General features: G+C 53.3%; 7 protein-coding genes across 7 annotated transcripts in view; 2 read left to right on the top strand and 5 right to left on the bottom strand.

Annotated features, from left to right (window-relative positions):
- Window positions 1–328: 328 nt before the first annotated feature.
- MYCFIDRAFT_83373 (uncharacterized protein) lies at window positions 329–1,124 on the top strand (the record flags this gene model as incomplete). The annotated part of the gene is made up of 3 exons (XM_007924687.1): window positions 329–384; window positions 443–799; window positions 869–1,124. 3 exons carry the CDS (start codon window positions 329–331, stop codon window positions 1,122–1,124), a joined length of 669 nt encoding a protein of 222 aa, XP_007922878.1.
- A 136-nt stretch (window positions 1,125–1,260) lies between these two features.
- MYCFIDRAFT_60179 (uncharacterized protein) lies at window positions 1,261–4,590 on the bottom strand (the record flags this gene model as incomplete). Its single annotated transcript, XM_007924462.1, has 3 exons — window positions 1,261–2,144; window positions 2,220–4,429; window positions 4,481–4,590. The coding sequence occupies 3 exons, from the start codon at window positions 4,588–4,590 to the stop codon at window positions 1,462–1,464; spliced, it is 3,003 nt and encodes a 1,000-aa protein (XP_007922653.1). The 3' UTR covers window positions 1,261–1,461.
- Window positions 4,591–4,867: 277 nt separating this feature from the next.
- MYCFIDRAFT_181642 (uncharacterized protein) lies at window positions 4,868–6,377 on the bottom strand. The gene is made up of 2 exons (XM_007924751.1): window positions 6,238–6,377; window positions 4,868–6,140 (listed from the first exon to the last, which is right to left on the bottom strand). The coding sequence occupies exon 2, from the start codon at window positions 5,932–5,934 to the stop codon at window positions 5,434–5,436; it is 501 nt and encodes a 166-aa protein (XP_007922942.1). The 5' UTR covers window positions 5,935–6,140; window positions 6,238–6,377; the 3' UTR covers window positions 4,868–5,433.
- A 726-nt stretch (window positions 6,378–7,103) lies between these two features.
- MYCFIDRAFT_83376 (uncharacterized protein) lies at window positions 7,104–10,598 on the bottom strand (the record flags this gene model as incomplete). The annotated part of the gene is made up of 1 exon (XM_007924688.1): window positions 7,104–10,598. One exon carries the CDS (start codon window positions 10,596–10,598, stop codon window positions 7,104–7,106), a length of 3,495 nt encoding a protein of 1,164 aa, XP_007922879.1.
- Window positions 10,599–11,888: 1,290 nt separating this feature from the next.
- MYCFIDRAFT_119289 (uncharacterized protein) lies at window positions 11,889–13,167 on the bottom strand (the record flags this gene model as incomplete). The annotated part of the gene is made up of 3 exons (XM_007924752.1): window positions 11,889–12,002; window positions 12,054–12,890; window positions 12,949–13,167. Coding segments are annotated over 3 exons (1,170 nt in total), but the record flags the coding sequence as incomplete, so codon positions are not given.
- A 321-nt stretch (window positions 13,168–13,488) lies between these two features.
- Window positions 13,489–14,905, top strand: MYCFIDRAFT_130551 (uncharacterized protein; the record flags this gene model as incomplete). Its single annotated transcript, XM_007924753.1, has 3 exons — window positions 13,489–13,775; window positions 13,832–13,932; window positions 14,106–14,905. 3 exons carry the CDS (start codon window positions 13,489–13,491, stop codon window positions 14,903–14,905), a joined length of 1,188 nt encoding a protein of 395 aa, XP_007922944.1.
- A 1,157-nt stretch (window positions 14,906–16,062) lies between these two features.
- MYCFIDRAFT_213800 (uncharacterized protein) overlaps window positions 16,063–16,393 on the bottom strand; it is a gene marked incomplete at its 5' end in the record, with an annotated part of 1,378 nt that continues 1,047 nt past the window's right edge. Inside the window, one exon of the mRNA XM_007924754.1 lies at window positions 16,063–16,351. Coding sequence (XP_007922945.1) covers window positions 16,175–16,351 — 177 coding nt within the window. The 3' untranslated portion in view covers window positions 16,063–16,174. The remainder of the gene's footprint in view (window positions 16,352–16,393) is intronic.

Below are 16,393 nucleotides of genomic sequence, written 5' to 3' on the forward strand. Positions count from 1 at the left end.
AACGAGGAAATCCAGTCATCTCCGAAGAATGAGTAGGCCGTCAATGGATACACGTTCCTCACCACCATCCCTCTCTCCGCCATGTCTTAGCCGGACCGAGCAGCGGTGGTCAAGTGAGGTCAGCTAGACGCATCGCAAGTATTCCAATCACATGTGCGGATTTCTTCATTAGCTTCAGAGTCACATTCATCACATTCACATGCGCGCCAGCTTTTTTACAGCCGAGCATTGAACACGACTTCCTCCCTCGTTCCCCTTCAACACCCACAATCCTCGCAACCAACCTCTCCCCTTCCACCCCTCAATCACATCCAGCAATCCCACAACCATGCCTTCAGAACCCCCAAACAGCCACAAACGCAAACAACCCGTCGTCTGCGTATTGTAAGCACCCTCCCCTCCCCCTCTCCCTCTCCCTCTAACAAATCCTCACATTCCCCAGCTGCGGCGCCTCCCCAGGCCTCTCCCCCTCGCACCTCACCGCCGCCCGCACCCTCGCCCAAGCCCTGCACAACTCCGGCCTCCACCTAGTCTACGGCGGCGGCACAAAAGGAATAATGGGCGAGCTGGCCAAAACCCTCGTAACGCTATCGGGCCCGGAGAGCGTACACGGCGTAATCCCCGCAGCACTACAGGAATACGAACGCGAAAAAAAACTCTCACCGGAGGAAGAAGAAGAAAAAAGCTACGGACGCACGACGGTGGTAAAAGACATGCATACGCGAAAACAAGTGATGGCGCGAGAGGTGATGGAGTCGGGGGAGGGAGGAGGGTTCGTGGCGTTGAGTGGGGGGTATGGGTAAGTCACCACGACGCCAAAAAAAAAATCCTACATTTACATTGCTGACTTTTTTTTTTCTTTTCTCAGTACGTTGGAAGAACTAATGGAAGTCACAACCTGGAACCAACTGGGGATTCACGATCGAGGGATCGTGGTGTTTAATGTGGAAGGGTATTGGGACGGGTTGCTGAGTTGGGTGCAGAAGAGTGTCGAGGAGAGATTTGTGTCGAAGGAGAATGAAAGGATCATGGTGGAGGCGAAGACGGCGGAAGAAGTGGTGGAGAAGTTGAAGAATTATAGGAATGCGGAGGGGAGGTTTGGGTTGGAGTGGGAGGAGAAGTAGATGGATTACATAGTACGAGAGGGATGAGGGATGAGATAGGAGTGGAGTTTTTGGAAGGGTAGAGCACTGGCAGTCTGGGAGGCTGAGTGGATTGTTGTTGAAAGCATAGCGTGGAGTTGTGGCGAAAGATAGAGTTGGAAAAGAAAAAGGACGAGTATAGAAGCTTTCTTTTGACAGCTACACATATACACCTTATCCACCACCATCCTCCTCTCATTCCCATCCCATCCCACCCATACACTCACCCACTCACTTCCTTCTACTCAACAACACACCTCCTCCCCCTCTTAAACTCCCCAACCCAAACCCTCCACCCGTCCCCAAACCCCCCAGAATCCTACTCCGGCCACCCAAAAACCTCAAAAACACTAACAACACTCCACCTCACCCCCCAAACCGCCACCAGCGCCGCGACAACCTCAACCAACAACAAAACCACAATACCCACCAACATCCTCGGCATAAAGACCCGATACAACATCAAATGCCTGCGTAACCACGCCGCCTCCACAACCGTCGCGAGCGCAACAGCCGAAAAGAACAGGATATGCGTCGCGAGCGCTCCCGCAACCCTTCCCAAAACCCCGGGGGATCGGGGAGGGACTTTCCACAACACGACGGCCGGGACAGCGATGGTGCATAGAATCTGTGCGCCGAAAGTGTTGAGCACGACGAGAAGGGGGCTCCAGGGGTAGAGGACGGATTTGAGCGGGATGAAAGCGGATTCCCATTGGATGGTGACGAGAGCGGCTTGGTGGCCGGTTTTGAAGAAGTGGAAGGAGCCGAGGAGGGCGAGTAAGATGGGTGCGAGTGGGGAGCGGCGGAGATTGCATGCGTCGATGATTTCGAGGAGGTTCAAAATTTGGAGGAAGCAGAGGGCGAGGGCGCCTTGGCCCATGGGTTTTTGTAAGAGGAGGAGGGCCAGGATCCAGGCGCATGGGAGGAGAAGGTAGCGAGTGCCGTGCGTGTTGCTGAAGCCGTAGATGATGAGTTTGGGTTTCGGTTTTGGAGCTCCGTTGACTGCCGTGAGGACTGCAGAGGTTTCGTGGCCTTCGGTGATGGGTTTGGAGTATAGAGCTGGTTGTGAGTCTTGACTCTCTTCACGCTTGACCATGAGAAGTGGTGAGGCGAATATGTAAGTCCCGTATCCGGCAGCGACGGCGACGACCAAGACACCCTGAGCAAGGTACATGCGACCAGTCTTGAGGATGGATTTTGAGATGTCGGGGTACCAGTCGCCGTCATCTGCGGCATCCAAAGCCCAGAAGCTCGCGACACCAACTAAACCGAGTCGCAGGACTACTCCATTCCATATCACGGCAGACCCATGGTAATTGGCCGATCGATGGAAGTACTGTATGATGATGTATGGGAGCGAGATTGCCACAGCAAACGGGATAAGAAGTTGCCATTTGGAGGACGTGGAAGATGTTGCGGAGGCATAGTACGATGACCTGCAGAACGGCATCTGCTCTTCTCGACATAGTCGGGACAGTGAGCTCAGTCGTGTTGCGACCAGGAACGAAATGGCATTCAATGCTCCCTGCGTTTGATCTGTCGGATGTGTTTGTCCAAGCGATGCTCCGAGCATAGCTACTCCAAAAGTGGAGAGCAGGAAAAGGAGTTGCTCATCTTCCCATATCGTGAATGAGTTTGACGCAAATCCTACGCAAAGTAGAAGAGTCGCCAATGTGCTGAGCATACCCCAGAACGTTGTAGGTACTGGCACTTTCAGCAATTCTCGGGCAGGCATAAATCCAAGCAAGGTTGCGATGATGCCTCCGATCGCAGCTCCAAATGCGACAAGCTGAATCAGATTGAAGTTTGGCAGGTTGCCTAACGCCGCCCCAGTAATTGCGCCAGCTGTAGTGCCTATAAGACCCCAGCCAAGTAGAGGAGGTGTGAGGGCAGCACGATCGCCTTTAATGCCTTGGGCGTACATGAGCACGACTGCGAATGTGCCCAGTAGTGCAACAATACCCATACTCATGCTGACAAGGTCAAACCGCGCCCAAAGTGATTTGCAAACGCGCAAGTTCTCCGTTTGGTAAGCCATAAACGCCTCCCAAGCTTTATGAGCTGTCGCTGAGCTCCATTCAGCATTGGCCACTTTCCATAGCTTTTCGGCTGCTGATAGAGTGTCTTCGCCCATCTTACGCGCGTCTGCATATTTTGCTTGATATCGGTGTATTTGCGCCGCAGTCAAGCGACTGACCTCCGCCAGGTTGGCATAATCAGGTTTCATCACATCGTTGGACCCATGGAAAGCTTCTTCGATAGGCTGCCCGAGATTGTTGAAAGGGATGGGAAGACCGAGGAGAAGCGAAAGTGTGGGTACCAGATCGATTTGATTTACAGGCCGTTCTTTGGCAGTCAAAGGGGGGTGCTTCGATGCTTCGTCTTTGCGGCCAAAGATCCCACGTTTGGAGTACATCCACAGCGCAGCCTCAACCTCGTCATCAGACTCGCCACCATGATCACCCTTGGTGTCCATGCCATGATCTCCCATAACCACGAGCAGCGTTTCATCGTCCAGATGATCGACAAGCCGTCGAAATACATCATCCATTTGTTTCAGCTTGTCCGTCATCGCATGGTGGTCCGGGCCATATCGATGTCCAGCATGATCAACGCCCAGATAGTGTCCAAAGATGACATCCCACCGACCTTTCATCGACGCATCCAAGAGAGGAAACAAATCTTCATTGACGCCATTGTCCACAGTATGCAAGTCCCAGACATTGAAAGAATCATACGGCCTCGTCAAATTCGGCTCAAAGTATCCAGGAAACAGTGAATGCCATGTATCGTCTCCGAGATGCACGACCTTCTTGCCAGCTTTGTATAGCTGCTCCACAATATTATCCTCATCAATCGCTGTTCCCGCAAAGTTCGATCCTGCATCTATGAAAGTGGGCAATGTACCAGTCGTAAGTCCCTTCAATCGCTGTAACGTCGTGGTCGGAGGGTCCGCGATGAAAGGTCGCAAGAAGGCGTTTTGCGGCTCGTTGACAGATGTCTCGTATAGGATGGGAAATGCATTATGAAAGTGGTGTGGTTGGTCGTGTCCAGGCTTGGGTTGAAAGGGAACAGTAAAGTCGTATCGCAACGCGTCCACGACGATTACCACGGCTTTCTCGAATGACTTTGGATGCCAACATCCCCGCTCTTGCGATCCTGGCGTGAGGTCTGCTCTATGGGCGAGTGATATGGGAGGTACGGCGCATTCGGATCGGTCTTGAAGCACGAGTCGGGAGAGAAGGAAGCCACGGCAGAAGAGGTAGATGGCAAGCGCGTGGAATGTGCTGTGATTTGTTAGCTAGAGGATGTCTGATCGCGCATGTCAGCAATCTCACAGGATCAGCAGAAAGAAGGCGACGACCAAAGCATGCTGGGCCTTCCACTGCACTGACAGCGTCTTCTTGTCAGACTTGGAGTCCGCCGCTGTCACCGATCCATTCTCCATATGCGACAAAGTAAGAGGGACGGGGGTTTACCGAAGCATTACAAGAGAATTAGACATGAATATGTAAGGAGATGTAGGAAGAAGCCTTGATCTGGCCAGTGGCAGGTGTTTCGTGAAGCAACCACGGCCACGATCTTGTGAAAGCATGCAGGGACAGCACGCAGCCCGCCCCACGTGGCTGACTCGTGCCATTGGAATGCAGTGGAGTCCTCACCAACATCAAATCATGTCTTCAGACGTACAGCAGGAACACGGCGAGGGAAAGAAAAGGATGATATTTTCTTGCGCATGAAGCATTTCATTCAGCCGAGTCCTGGACTCAGTACCAGACAGCTCAGTGTAGGATATACACGATGACGATACCAGTCTTAATCTACGAGAGACATCAGAAGCAGAATCACCAAACCTCTCGCTCTCGCTCCACGCTTTGTGAACAGCACAGCAAACTTGGGGGCATTTTGCTCTTCCCACTGTCGTGATTGAATGGCAACAGAAAAATGCGGGCGGACGAGCGAGCTTCAAACTCTGCTCTGCCCTGCCAGCAACGACAACACATTAAGTGTATGTAAGTAAGATGCACTTCGGACTGCTGCCGTCGAGGCTCGTCGTCGTGGTGTCCAGTCGTATCTGGGGTCGAAATGTAACGTAAAGTATGTAGGGCGGCGGTCTGGAAGGCCGCCGGAAAAAAACAGGTACAATGTCGCCGACTTTATGTTCATGCGCCGTCGTGAGGAGCCTGCTGCTCCCTTCCAGTGGTATGTGTATGTGCGTTCCGATCTGTGCAAAGACATTTGGTCGTAGACGTCGTTAACAGCTGGGGTGTTTTCTTCTCATCCGCATTGCCTAGATCTTCTCGAACTTGTCATAGGTAGGTGCATTTCGCGCCTTCTCGACAAGTCCTCCGACTCGTTCCAGGTCGACAGACTCAAAACTCCTCCTATCCTGCTGTTGGTACGCGGGAAGGTTCTCTAGTGGCTCGAGACCAACCCCAGTATCTCCCACACGAACGACGACCACCCGGCCTGACACGCGCTTGCCAGTATCGTCATACTCCTCCGGGAATGTGATGTGGATTTGTGGAAGCGGGCCGGATGGCGGCGCGCTCGAGTTCTCGACGAGGTTCTGCTTCTCCTGGTAGACGTATATCGACTCCGAGGGTCGTGCCATAACACGGCGATGTGACGATGATGCTGCCGATGCGCTCGACATGCGCTTCTCGTCGTAGATGGGTAGTTCAGAATTGTTTCTCTGCGCTCTTCTTCGGTGTCGCATGTACAACAGGCCGGCGACGAGAAGGAGTGCGAGGATCAGCAAGACCAGAAGCACTATCAGAAGGCTGATCATGGTGGCTGGTGGTCCAGGTGATGGTCCTTGTGTATCCCTTCGGACGAGATTCGCAAGGTGGTTGAACATGGTTTTCTATAAAAGAGTGACTGGCTTTGATGGTGGTCGACGTCCGGTGCTATTGTCGTCGACTCGAATGCGGTTTATTCGGACGGACGAGCTCGTGACAGCGGTGCCGGGTTGCGTATTCGTAAAGATTGTAAGCACTGCAACACAAGAAGTCAGCCATCGACCGTTCATGTGTTTCTCGCGCCCGTTCCACCGTTCAAATCCAGCGGTCGCAGTCGACATCCAGGAACATACCTGTAGGATGTCCGCGAGAATGGGCCGGCGCAGATATAAAAGAATGGCGTGCGTTCGACAGCTGAAAGAGTGAAGCTGTCGTCGCAGCGAAGAAGAGTCTTCTTCTCCAGGCTCCGTTGGCCCCTGGAAAGGTGTTGTTGTCGTTCAGATTCCAATCTCATTTCCGCACAGACCACTCGAAGATCCGCCAACCCAATAGAATACAATAGCCCGTCGAACCCATGCTCTAATAAAAACTTGCACCTGCTGTGCTACTACCACTCACACCTCGACCAAACAATAACGCCCTTTCCTTCGCCCTTCTACGGCCCTATATAAAATCATACCCCGTACCGTTGCAGCCTGCAGGTATATCTACTGTATAGAATATATAGTTTCTCTGCCATACGTCATTAGTCCAAATCTCGACGCCATCCCAAATCTACTACGCATCTATCAAACCCAACAGCCAATTAATGCGCAATAATCAAGCTCAATAATAAGAGTTTCTAACAGCACTCCGACAATATATTCTAAATCCCAGCAGGAAAGCAACGAAGCGTTCGCATTCATATCCTAGCGCCAGGTTTGTAAATGCATCATGCTTGCCAGCGATAACACACATTCTAATAAGAAGTCAGATTTGAAACACAGTAGAACTCATCATGACGTGACGTCTTTTGTCTGTCACTGACCGCATGCGTTGCTCTGGAACTGAACGAAATAAATCAACAAAAATACACTCGACTCCACTCCCTGGCCCTACCGACGCCACTCAATGCCACGAATGCCTTTCCCTTTCCCTTTCCCTTCCCCTTCAATGCGCCTTCCTTTTCCTTGTTGCGTTATCCAAACCCCATGAAGAAAACACGACTCCGAAAAAAACGCTATGCTGAATCCTTATGACGAGGTCCGGGGTAGTGATGAAATTTCGTTCCTCGAACATCCGACTGAGTCCTCCGTCGACTGCCACTGCTCTCGTTATTCCGCAGCTGCTGAGCAAAAGCGGGAGGGTGATTCCCACCAGCTGAACGTGTGCCGCCGTAGCCCAAGGTTCGTGAGTCTGGAGTGGCTGGCGCGATGGCGGGTCCTTGATACCGTGAATGGGAGGCAACTGCGGGCGGCTGTGGTCCTAGTCCTGGAGGCGGAGGTCCTAAACCATTCGATGGAGAGCCAGACCACCCTGGATGCGGATGAGGGGGAGGATGTTGTGGTAGGCCATGCGGCAACCCATAAGCAGGACTAGGCGGATGCGGTGGCCACGGTGGAGCTGGGACACCTGTAGGTCCTGGCAAGCTGTTGCGATGACCACCATAGTATTGACTGTGGTCGTAGCCATAGCGTGGTGATGGAGGTGGCGGTGGCGGTCCTGGTTGAGGAAAGGGTTGGTGCTGGGGCTCGTTGTAGGCAGGCAAAGGTGGGTAGGGGGTCAAGCCAGGATGGGTGGTGTGCGGTGTTCCAGTAGGAGGTCCACTCGTGAAGGCAGGACTTTTGGTGGGCTCGCTGGTATTGAGCCGGAAACGAAGCATCTGGCCACCATCCAAAGACGTAGTGTGACTCGCGCCTTTCCTCCTCTCCTTGTGTTGCTTTCTGCTTAGGCCATGGCGATCAGATTTGTTGGGTTTGAACTTCTCACGACCCTTCGAGCTGTCTCTTTGCGGCCGTCGAGCCCCAGCACTGTCGGCATTGCTTCCATCCTGGCTGCCACTGACATCTGTGTTGGTAGACTGTCCAAGAGATGAAGCTCTCGATCGAGACTTCTTGGTGGGTACTTCTAGACTCAGGTCTCGTTTGGGCTCCTCTGAAGCCTGGCCTTCGTCCTGTGATCGAGAGTCCGCTGCGCCTTCGCTGCTTGGTGGATCCCACTTCGGTAAAGTCTTTGGAGGATGGGGAGGATGCGTAGGTGATTCGTCTCTCGTGAATCCTTGTGCCGGGTGATTCTCTTCCGCTGTGCGCACGGGTGTCGACATTACGGAGGTCGTAACAGCGGCAGGCACCGGAGAGGCTTGTAAAGCTAGCTCCAAAGCACCAAGCGGCGAGGGCTGCGGAAACGCTTCAAGTTGGCCCTGAGATGCCAGAGCAGGTTGATGAGGCGGAGTCGATGCCCGAGGTACAGGACTCTCTTCAGGCTGAGTAGCGATGCGCTCAATGCTCAGCGGGCCTCCGTGAGAGAATTCATGAACGGCGCGATCCTGATATGATGGAGTTCTTGAGTGAGAGCCTGCCGTAAGTGGACGTCTATACTTCTCCCAGGAGGAATCTTCTCTGTCAGACGCCCCGGGTACGGACGACTCTGATCGGTCGCGTGCAGCGAAAGACCGGTCGAAGGAGTCGGTCGACGTGTGTCTCTGATGCTGTGGCGAGGCGAGCAGCGGGTGGTTACGGCTCTCGGAGACAAGTGCTTGCAGCGGGACCGGTTGGGCTGTGCTACCACGGCTAGAGCGTGAAGGGGATGGCAAGGGTGGCTCGCTCGGCCGCGACTCCGCCATGCTTTGCTGTCGGAGAGGTGACTGCAGCAGAAAAGGAAGCCCACCACGCTCATTGACGAATCTCTCAGTCCTAGGAGACATGGTCGCTCTGATGGGACCTTCATCTGCCTCGCGATCAAAGCTAATCGGTGGACGTAGAGGTGGAGGCGGTGGCATCTGAGCAGGTATTGGCGGCCCAGCGAGTGGTTGTCTCAACAGCTGGGGTCCAAATGGTGCAAACGGTGGTGGAGGTGCAGTGGCCCTGATCGAAGGTCGCGAAGCAAGATCTCCGAGGAGTTGCAAACCAAGAGCTTGTTCGTTGGGAATGACCGGGACTTCTCGCTCGACAGAGGCAGCGGCTTCAGCAAGAATGGAGGTATTTAAGAGATTCTGACGCCTAGCCAGAGCTGCTTCACGAGGTGTACTTTCCATAACTGTGAACCCCTCAGCAGCATCTTCTGTCTTCTCGTCATCGTCCAGATTTTTAAGCATGTTGTGCATGTCAAGACGACGTTGAAGGTCGAGTATCGCATTTTCGGATTCCATTGCGAGTCGACTTCTTGAATCGTACGCAGGATCCAGTGCAGCCTTCCTCTTCCAGCGATAGGCCATGCCTTTCAATTTCGGTATGACATCTTCGTCCTCGTCTTCTGTCTCGTACGAAGCGTTGCCGGCATCCAGTTGAGCTTGGCGTGCAATCAGAAGGAAATCATGATGTAGCGTGTCGACTTGATGCTCCCGACGATTCTCAATGTCGTTCTCGCACCTTGCTTTTCGGACTTGCCTCTCCCCATCCAAAGTCCTGCGCAGCTGTGCTTGGCAGAAGTCCCGCTGGGCCTCCAGTTGCGCTTTCCTCCTCGTCAGATACTGGTCGAGTAGTTGCTGCACGCCTTCCTCTTCTTCGTTTCCACAATATTCGGGAACCTCTTCATGCACGGTCGGTTTGGTCTCCAGCTCCTCGACGGTCTTGTCCGCAATCTCTGCGAGAATCGGCTTCAAGGCACGACTGATGTAGCGATATGCTTGTTTGAGCTGCTGTTGACGCCGCATTCGTGCTTCGACTTCAGGGACGGGATGTTCCGCTCGTCGTCGACCATAAGGCCGCTTCTTGCGCCCAACGTGACTTTGGCCGTCTTCATCTTCCACCTCAACCTCATCTTCATCGAGGCCGTCATCGGCGTCTGCAAGCTCATCGCCGCCGTCTGCTTCCTCGCCTTCCAGCATTTGATCGGCGTCGGCCATAATAACGTCAACATGCTTGGATGGATATAGAGGTGTTGGCTGTGATTCATCGGAGACTGGTGAGACAGGTTCCGATGCAGCGGGTGTAGCTGCTGGAGTGATCTCAGTCGATTGTGTCGCAGCCAGATAATCTTCAATTTCGTGCTCATCCGAGCTGTCGTCTTCTGATTCGCGATCCGACAAAAGCTCCGGTGGGACGACAACGACACGATCCTTGTCGTCATCCAAGTAGGCATCCAGATTCGTTTCGCGCATGTGTGGAAAGGCATATTCCAGGCCGTAAGGAATTCGTTCTGGCGTGGGCGGCGTTGATCGCTTACGCTTTCTTGTTGGCGAAGGCGATTCGTGCATCTTGGCTTGTTTCGACGGCGATGAGACGGGTTTGGATTTGACTTTGCCAGATGGACGGTCTACAGATCGATGTGCTCCGAAAGACGTGTTGATGTCGGAGATTCCGTTCATTAACTCGCCAGGGTTTCGTCTGCCAGGGTTGCCAAGACCCGATGAGGCAACTGGACGAGCATCGTCAAGTGAGGCTCGACGAGCATCATCGTCGCCGACGGAGCCATTCGTGGAAGGGGAAGTATTTGCATTGACTTTCGCTGCGGCACGGCGTGTTGTCATATGCAATGGCTCTGACGGATTTAATCGTCCAACGGGTTTGCCATCCATACTCGATCTCCTCCGGCCAGCGGTGCCCGCGGTGGATCTGGGACTCATCGGAAGTGAGTCTGCACGCTGTTAGTACCTGTGCAGGCCGTGCGGGAGGGTGCAAGCACTGGTCGTGGTGGAGGAATATGGTGGATGAAGGGCAGGAAAGAAAGGCGGGAGAAAAGGGCTTCCCTGCACGGTCCGTGGCGACATACGCAGAGGGCGATCGTTGGGAGTGACGCTCTGCACGCCCGGCAACAATTGGCCGACAGCAGCGCAGTCGACGATGGCATCAGTGCGCTTGCTGGGCGTGCTGGAGGCGACGGTGGGGGGACGGGGGGCGGGGGGCGGGTTGCAGATGGGGTGGTGAGGCGGAGGTGCGGGAAATGATCAACGCCGCTTCACACGCAGCAGCGACAATGCACGAGCATGTCTGCCTCGAGCGTGTGAAGTGGCAGAGGACCACCGAAAACGTACCTTGACCAGCGGCTGCCTCGCAGGCCCTTCTGCGTGGCGGAGGGAGACGTTGGTGGTCGATTTGTCGAGCGAGCGGCGTTGCAGGGCCAAAAACAATCAATGAAAACGTTTGGTCGCAGGCGGCCCGTCCGTCATGCCACCATCAAGCCCACGACGACGAGGCCAGCGCCGTCAGTTGCATGAGCGCCGGGGCTTGGTCGAGCGCGAGTTGCAAAGGGAGCTGCTGGTGCTCACGTTCGGTCTCACTGATCAAAGGTCAACCGACACCCTCACAACGAACCCAGAACCAATCGCATGTCTGCATCGGGTCTAGTGCCCGCCGGGCTTTGCCTCTCAAAGGCAACCTGGAGTCTTGGCACGCATCGAGACAACAACATCACCGTCCATACATGATACCTACACATCTGTCTTCGACTCACGCACAACAACTCCGAAATGCATCAACTGCCGCCGCCGACGCTTCTTGACGTGAGCCACCCGATCCCATGTGAATTTGCCCAGTCCATTCGGGGAACGTGAACGGTGTTGAAAGGATGGAACGTAACAGGACTCTTCGTCATCTTGCCACAATCATGATAGCGTGTCATTGATGCTCTCGTAGCTCGCTATTTACAAGCGTGAGCGCAAAAAGCTCATATGCTACATATTCTCTCACGGGGAGAGCGAGCCAGCCTGCCTGGTGCGGCTTGGTCTTGGTGCTACGCAAAATACCTCCTCGAATCACTCTCGCCGTGCGCCTGCTAGCGATCACGATGCAGGAATTGATTGCTCCTCCTAATGCCTGCTCTCCACATATGATGACTTGCGTCGCTCGGTTCTTCAAGCACCTGGTGCATCTCCTTCATCGTCCGGCTGGTCGAACAAGAAATTCGCCGCCAATTCCTCGTTCTTGTCGCACGCGAAATATGCTTGAATGACCAAGTCACGCTCGAAGCCGAGGCGGCAAAGCTTTTCCATGTGAGCCAACGTTCATCAATCGAATTACATTCAGGTACTTACTCGCTCAATAGCCTCACGCTCCTCCTCGGTGACCGATATTTGCTGAGCGCCTGGTGGAAGAGCAACGTCGTCCCCAGAATCCTCAGCAAGCAGCTGCATGAACTGCTCTGGATTCTGCGTGATGATCTGGGCCAGTTGTGGGTTACCAGCTGCAACTTGCTGAAGAATGGGCTCGAGCATTTGCGGCTGCTGCTGCACGACTTGCCGAAGCTGCTGGAATTGTGGGTTGTTGCGAAGAAAATCAAGTGAAGCACCACCTTCTGGAGCTGCAGCAGCCCCGCCTTGAGCACCAGCTCCTGCTCCTGCTCCTGCTCCTGCTCCACGAGTAGCTCCACCTCGGCCTCCACCACCCTGCGCAGCCGCCTGCTCGAAGAGATTGACAGGCTCGTCACCTCCAGCCTGGGGTGCCTCAGTTGCAGTCGCAGTCGTAGCGGCTGCCTGCTGGGCTTGTTGCGAAGCTGGCCGCGGTGCTGCGGCAGCTGGACGCTGCTCTTGTCTCGCGCTCTCCGGAATGCCGTTCAAGAGGTACTCGACTGCACGATCGGGGTTGAAGAAGGCGGCGCGCATTGCAGCATCGATCTGGTCTCGAGGAAAGCCCATTGCTTCCATATTCGCAATTGCAGCGGCACGCTGCTCGCCCATGGCCAGCGCAGAAGGGTCGTTGAACGTCGCTACATCGCCGGAAGCTGTGGACGCTGGAGCTGGGGACGGAGTAGCTGGTGCTTGCGAGGCGGCTGACGTTGCGAATTGTGCTGGAGCGGCGGGCGGAGCTGGAGTGCTTGCTACTGACTTAGCTGGGGTTGCTGGGTCGGCGGGCTTCGAAGGCGGTGCTTTTGGCTGCGCCCATGTCAATATCACCATCCAGGCTCGCATATACGTGCCTCCCATATCTCACCTTCGATGTCATGCAGACAATGAAGCCCTTCTCTTCGATCTTGTACGACTCGATGGTGTTGTCATCTTGCAAAATCTTTCCCGAGTAGATGAGCTTCTGAGTAGACGGCTCCCATCCCTTCTCCTTGCTGATCTTCTCCTTGACAGAGCCGATGGTGTCGGTCGGCTCGGCCTCGACTTGGAACTTGGCCTGCTTGAGGTCCTTGAAGGTGAGCTTCATGCTGGGCGATCAGCAGAGGGTGATGATGTGCGCGCGCTTGTCGCAACTCGTTCTGATGAAATGTGTTGCGAGGTTGGAGGACGATGGCGTGGGCAGTTGTGTTGAAGAATTTTGATGTGGAAGAAAATGTTGCAGTTGCTAAAGTGCAGGTGTCGCAGTCAACAAGAGTGGCGGAAGAGGTCAGTGTGGGGCTGGAAGTTGGAGCCTCGCCAGGGTCCCAACTCAGTTTGTCAGTTCACTTCCGCTTGTGCTTGTGTTTAAGTTTATCTCCTTGACAACAACCAGACAACCAAACCACATGCATCCTCGCCCTCGCTGCTGATGCCTCGTATTAGGCCGCAAGAGTTCCTCAAAGCCAGAGCAATCAACAAGGCTTTGCTGTCGCTGCTGCCCGTTTGCCGTGACCTCAGCTCCGCTCGAAATGAATTCAGATGGATGAAAGAGCATGCCATCAATGTCTCACACCGGCTCGGCTATAATGATCACCCGACACTTCTCCGAAGTCTCGTGAAACGACGTGCTCAAGGCGAGCCGTTGCAATACATTCTTGAGAGCGAGTATTTCGGCCATCTCGAAATCAAATGTCGGCCGGGAGTCCTCATACCGAGGTGAATCTTCCGCCTGCTTGTCTGGAATCCATGCACTCATTGATGCCATATCATAGACAGGAAACAGCGGCCTCAGTGTCCTACCTTGCACAATTAGTCTCTCGAGCTTCGACCCAGGCAGACGGCAGGGGCAGGCGCCTTCGAGTTTTAGACCTCTGTACGTGAAGTGAACCGCACACATCCTCACTCGCTGTATAAAACGAACCGCACACATCCTCACCTGCTTTATCAAACGCCCTGTTTTACGAAGCTAGCTGGACCACTTGAGTTGCAGACAGTAGTGTCGTATCGGAGCTGCCTGTGATTTGTGATGCTTACGGATCGGTCTAGGCACTGGAAGCGGATGCATACCTTTGCTATTCCACCATGAATACTATCGTAATGAGCACGCCGCAAACGACGAGCTGCAGCTGGTCGGAGTTGATATATCGCCGACTGCACTAAGTCTGGCCAGACAAAACTTGCTCCATCAGATCGCACTTCGACGCCACAGCTACGAAAGTGTCAAGCAAACCAGGTCTTTGAACAGCATCGGCTTCGTCCAAGCAGACGTGCTTCGAAATAATCAACATAGCCCATCCGAAGCCCTCGAAGAACATGGACATCCACCACCACTTCTCCATGCCCTTCATCGCCTCAACAGCAACGACAATCCTCCAAATTTCGACATCCTAATTTCAAATCCACCCTACATATCCCCGAAATCCTTCAAGAGCACAACATCACGGTCTGTCCGGAAATTCGAACCAAAGTTAGCTCTCGTCCCAGATTCCGCAGACGAAACGGGCGACCTCTTCTATCCTCATCTCCTCCGAATTGCTTCCGAAGTGAATGCAAAAATGGTGCTTTTCGAAGTGGCAGATCTAGAACAAGCAAAGAGAGTCGCTGAACTGGCGCTGAAGGACTGGGAGAATGTCGAGATCTGGAGAGATGATCCGAACGTGGATTGTGATGGAAAGGGCACGATTGAAATCAAGGGGAAATCTATTCCCGTCCGTGGAAGAGGTAATGGTCGTTCTGTATTTGCATACTCATCAGAGGCGTCAAAGTGGCGATTGCCTCTCCAGACGGGCGGAGATACAATGGTAGTATCAGATCCAGACTGGCCGGATGTTACACCAGACAGATAATGGAGCTTCAAGGTCACATCAACCAGACGTGCGGCTCCGGCTAACGAGATCATCCCACAACTGCCAATGAACCTGCACAGCTCTGACCATCAAAATGCTACTGCTCACCTCCCAAAAACAAAAGCACAACGACAGAACGCTGCAAATGCTCTCGGCAGACAGAGACGGGAGCAGAATGGATGGAGTAGGATGAGTCCTCCGCAGAAGAGAACACTAGGACACCAGAGCAAACTGCGCGATTTCAGCACGGTGGGGGCGGGTCCAAAAATCTTAAAAGGAGGGAAAACCAGAAGGAGGAAAGAAAGAACTACGCGGGAAAGAAGGAAAGTACTACGCACCTCTCGCTCCGTTATTAGCACACGTCGACCAGATGCACGCGACGGACCTCGGTGGCTTGGAAGTCGATCAACTTATAGAAGCGAGTCGACTGCAGGTGAGGTGAGGTGAGGGAGGCAGGAGAGCCCACCGCTATGAGAAGTGCACGGCTTTCGCTATCCAAAAGTTATGAAAAAGATATCGAGTCACACCCACTTCTACTATTAAAAATCTACAGCCATACTATTCGAAGCACATAGCTCTATCTACGAAAAAGATATCAAAAAGTTGTGCAAAAGATATTAAAAAGATACGGCTATACTATACGAACTATACGCCTTCTACTATCAAAAAGTTATTAAAAAGTTATTAAAAAGTTATTAAAAAGTTATTAAAAAGTTATTAAAAAGATATAGCTATCCTGTTCGAACTGTATAGCTCCAACTATCAAAAAGTTCTTAAAAATTTATTAAAAAGATACGGCCATGCTATTCGAACTGCACGCCTTCTACTATTGAATCTATTCTACCTGATGTGGCTTGCGTGTATAGAACTGAACTTAAAGTCGCTCGAGATGTTTAGCGTAAGTCGAACGTCCGCAGGTGTCATCGAAGCCCTCAGCCGTTCTGTCGAGTAGAGAAGAAAGATGGTGCTCACGTAAATCGTCAGCCTTGCTTTGGTCCGTCCTCATTAGCAGTGCTGGGTGAATCTGTCCAAGTATCATCGTATCCTGTCCTTCTTCAGTAGAAATGGCCCTCGTTTCTTCCTCCACTGTTGGCACACTGCACGGAAATAGACACGAGGTATCACAGACAAAGGAAACGCTTTCGAGATCTACGGTTACAAAGCACTCTCTAATACGATCTTGCTCTCCCTGGCGCTTGTATTCTGTTCTGTACAAGTTCGAGCGCTAGAGAACCCGACCGCTCATCTCTCCTCGCATCCCCGAGGCTTCTATGACTTTTCGAGATCTGCAAGAATCTTCTTACCCTTCTCCTGTGCCTCCTCGAAGTTGCCGACCATGTAGAAAGCACCCTCGGGAAGATCGTCACCCTCACCATCCATAATTCTCTTGAACGATGCAATGGTATCCTTGAGCTCGACAAGCTTGCCCTCAATACCAGTGAAAACCTGAGCGACAGTGACCCCGACACACTCATACGATAGCGTGTA

The sequence above is a fragment of the Pseudocercospora fijiensis genome (genome assembly GCF_000340215.1).
Source record: "Pseudocercospora fijiensis CIRAD86 unplaced genomic scaffold MYCFIscaffold_2, whole genome shotgun sequence".
Taxonomy (NCBI): domain Eukaryota; kingdom Fungi; phylum Ascomycota; class Dothideomycetes; order Mycosphaerellales; family Mycosphaerellaceae; genus Pseudocercospora; species Pseudocercospora fijiensis.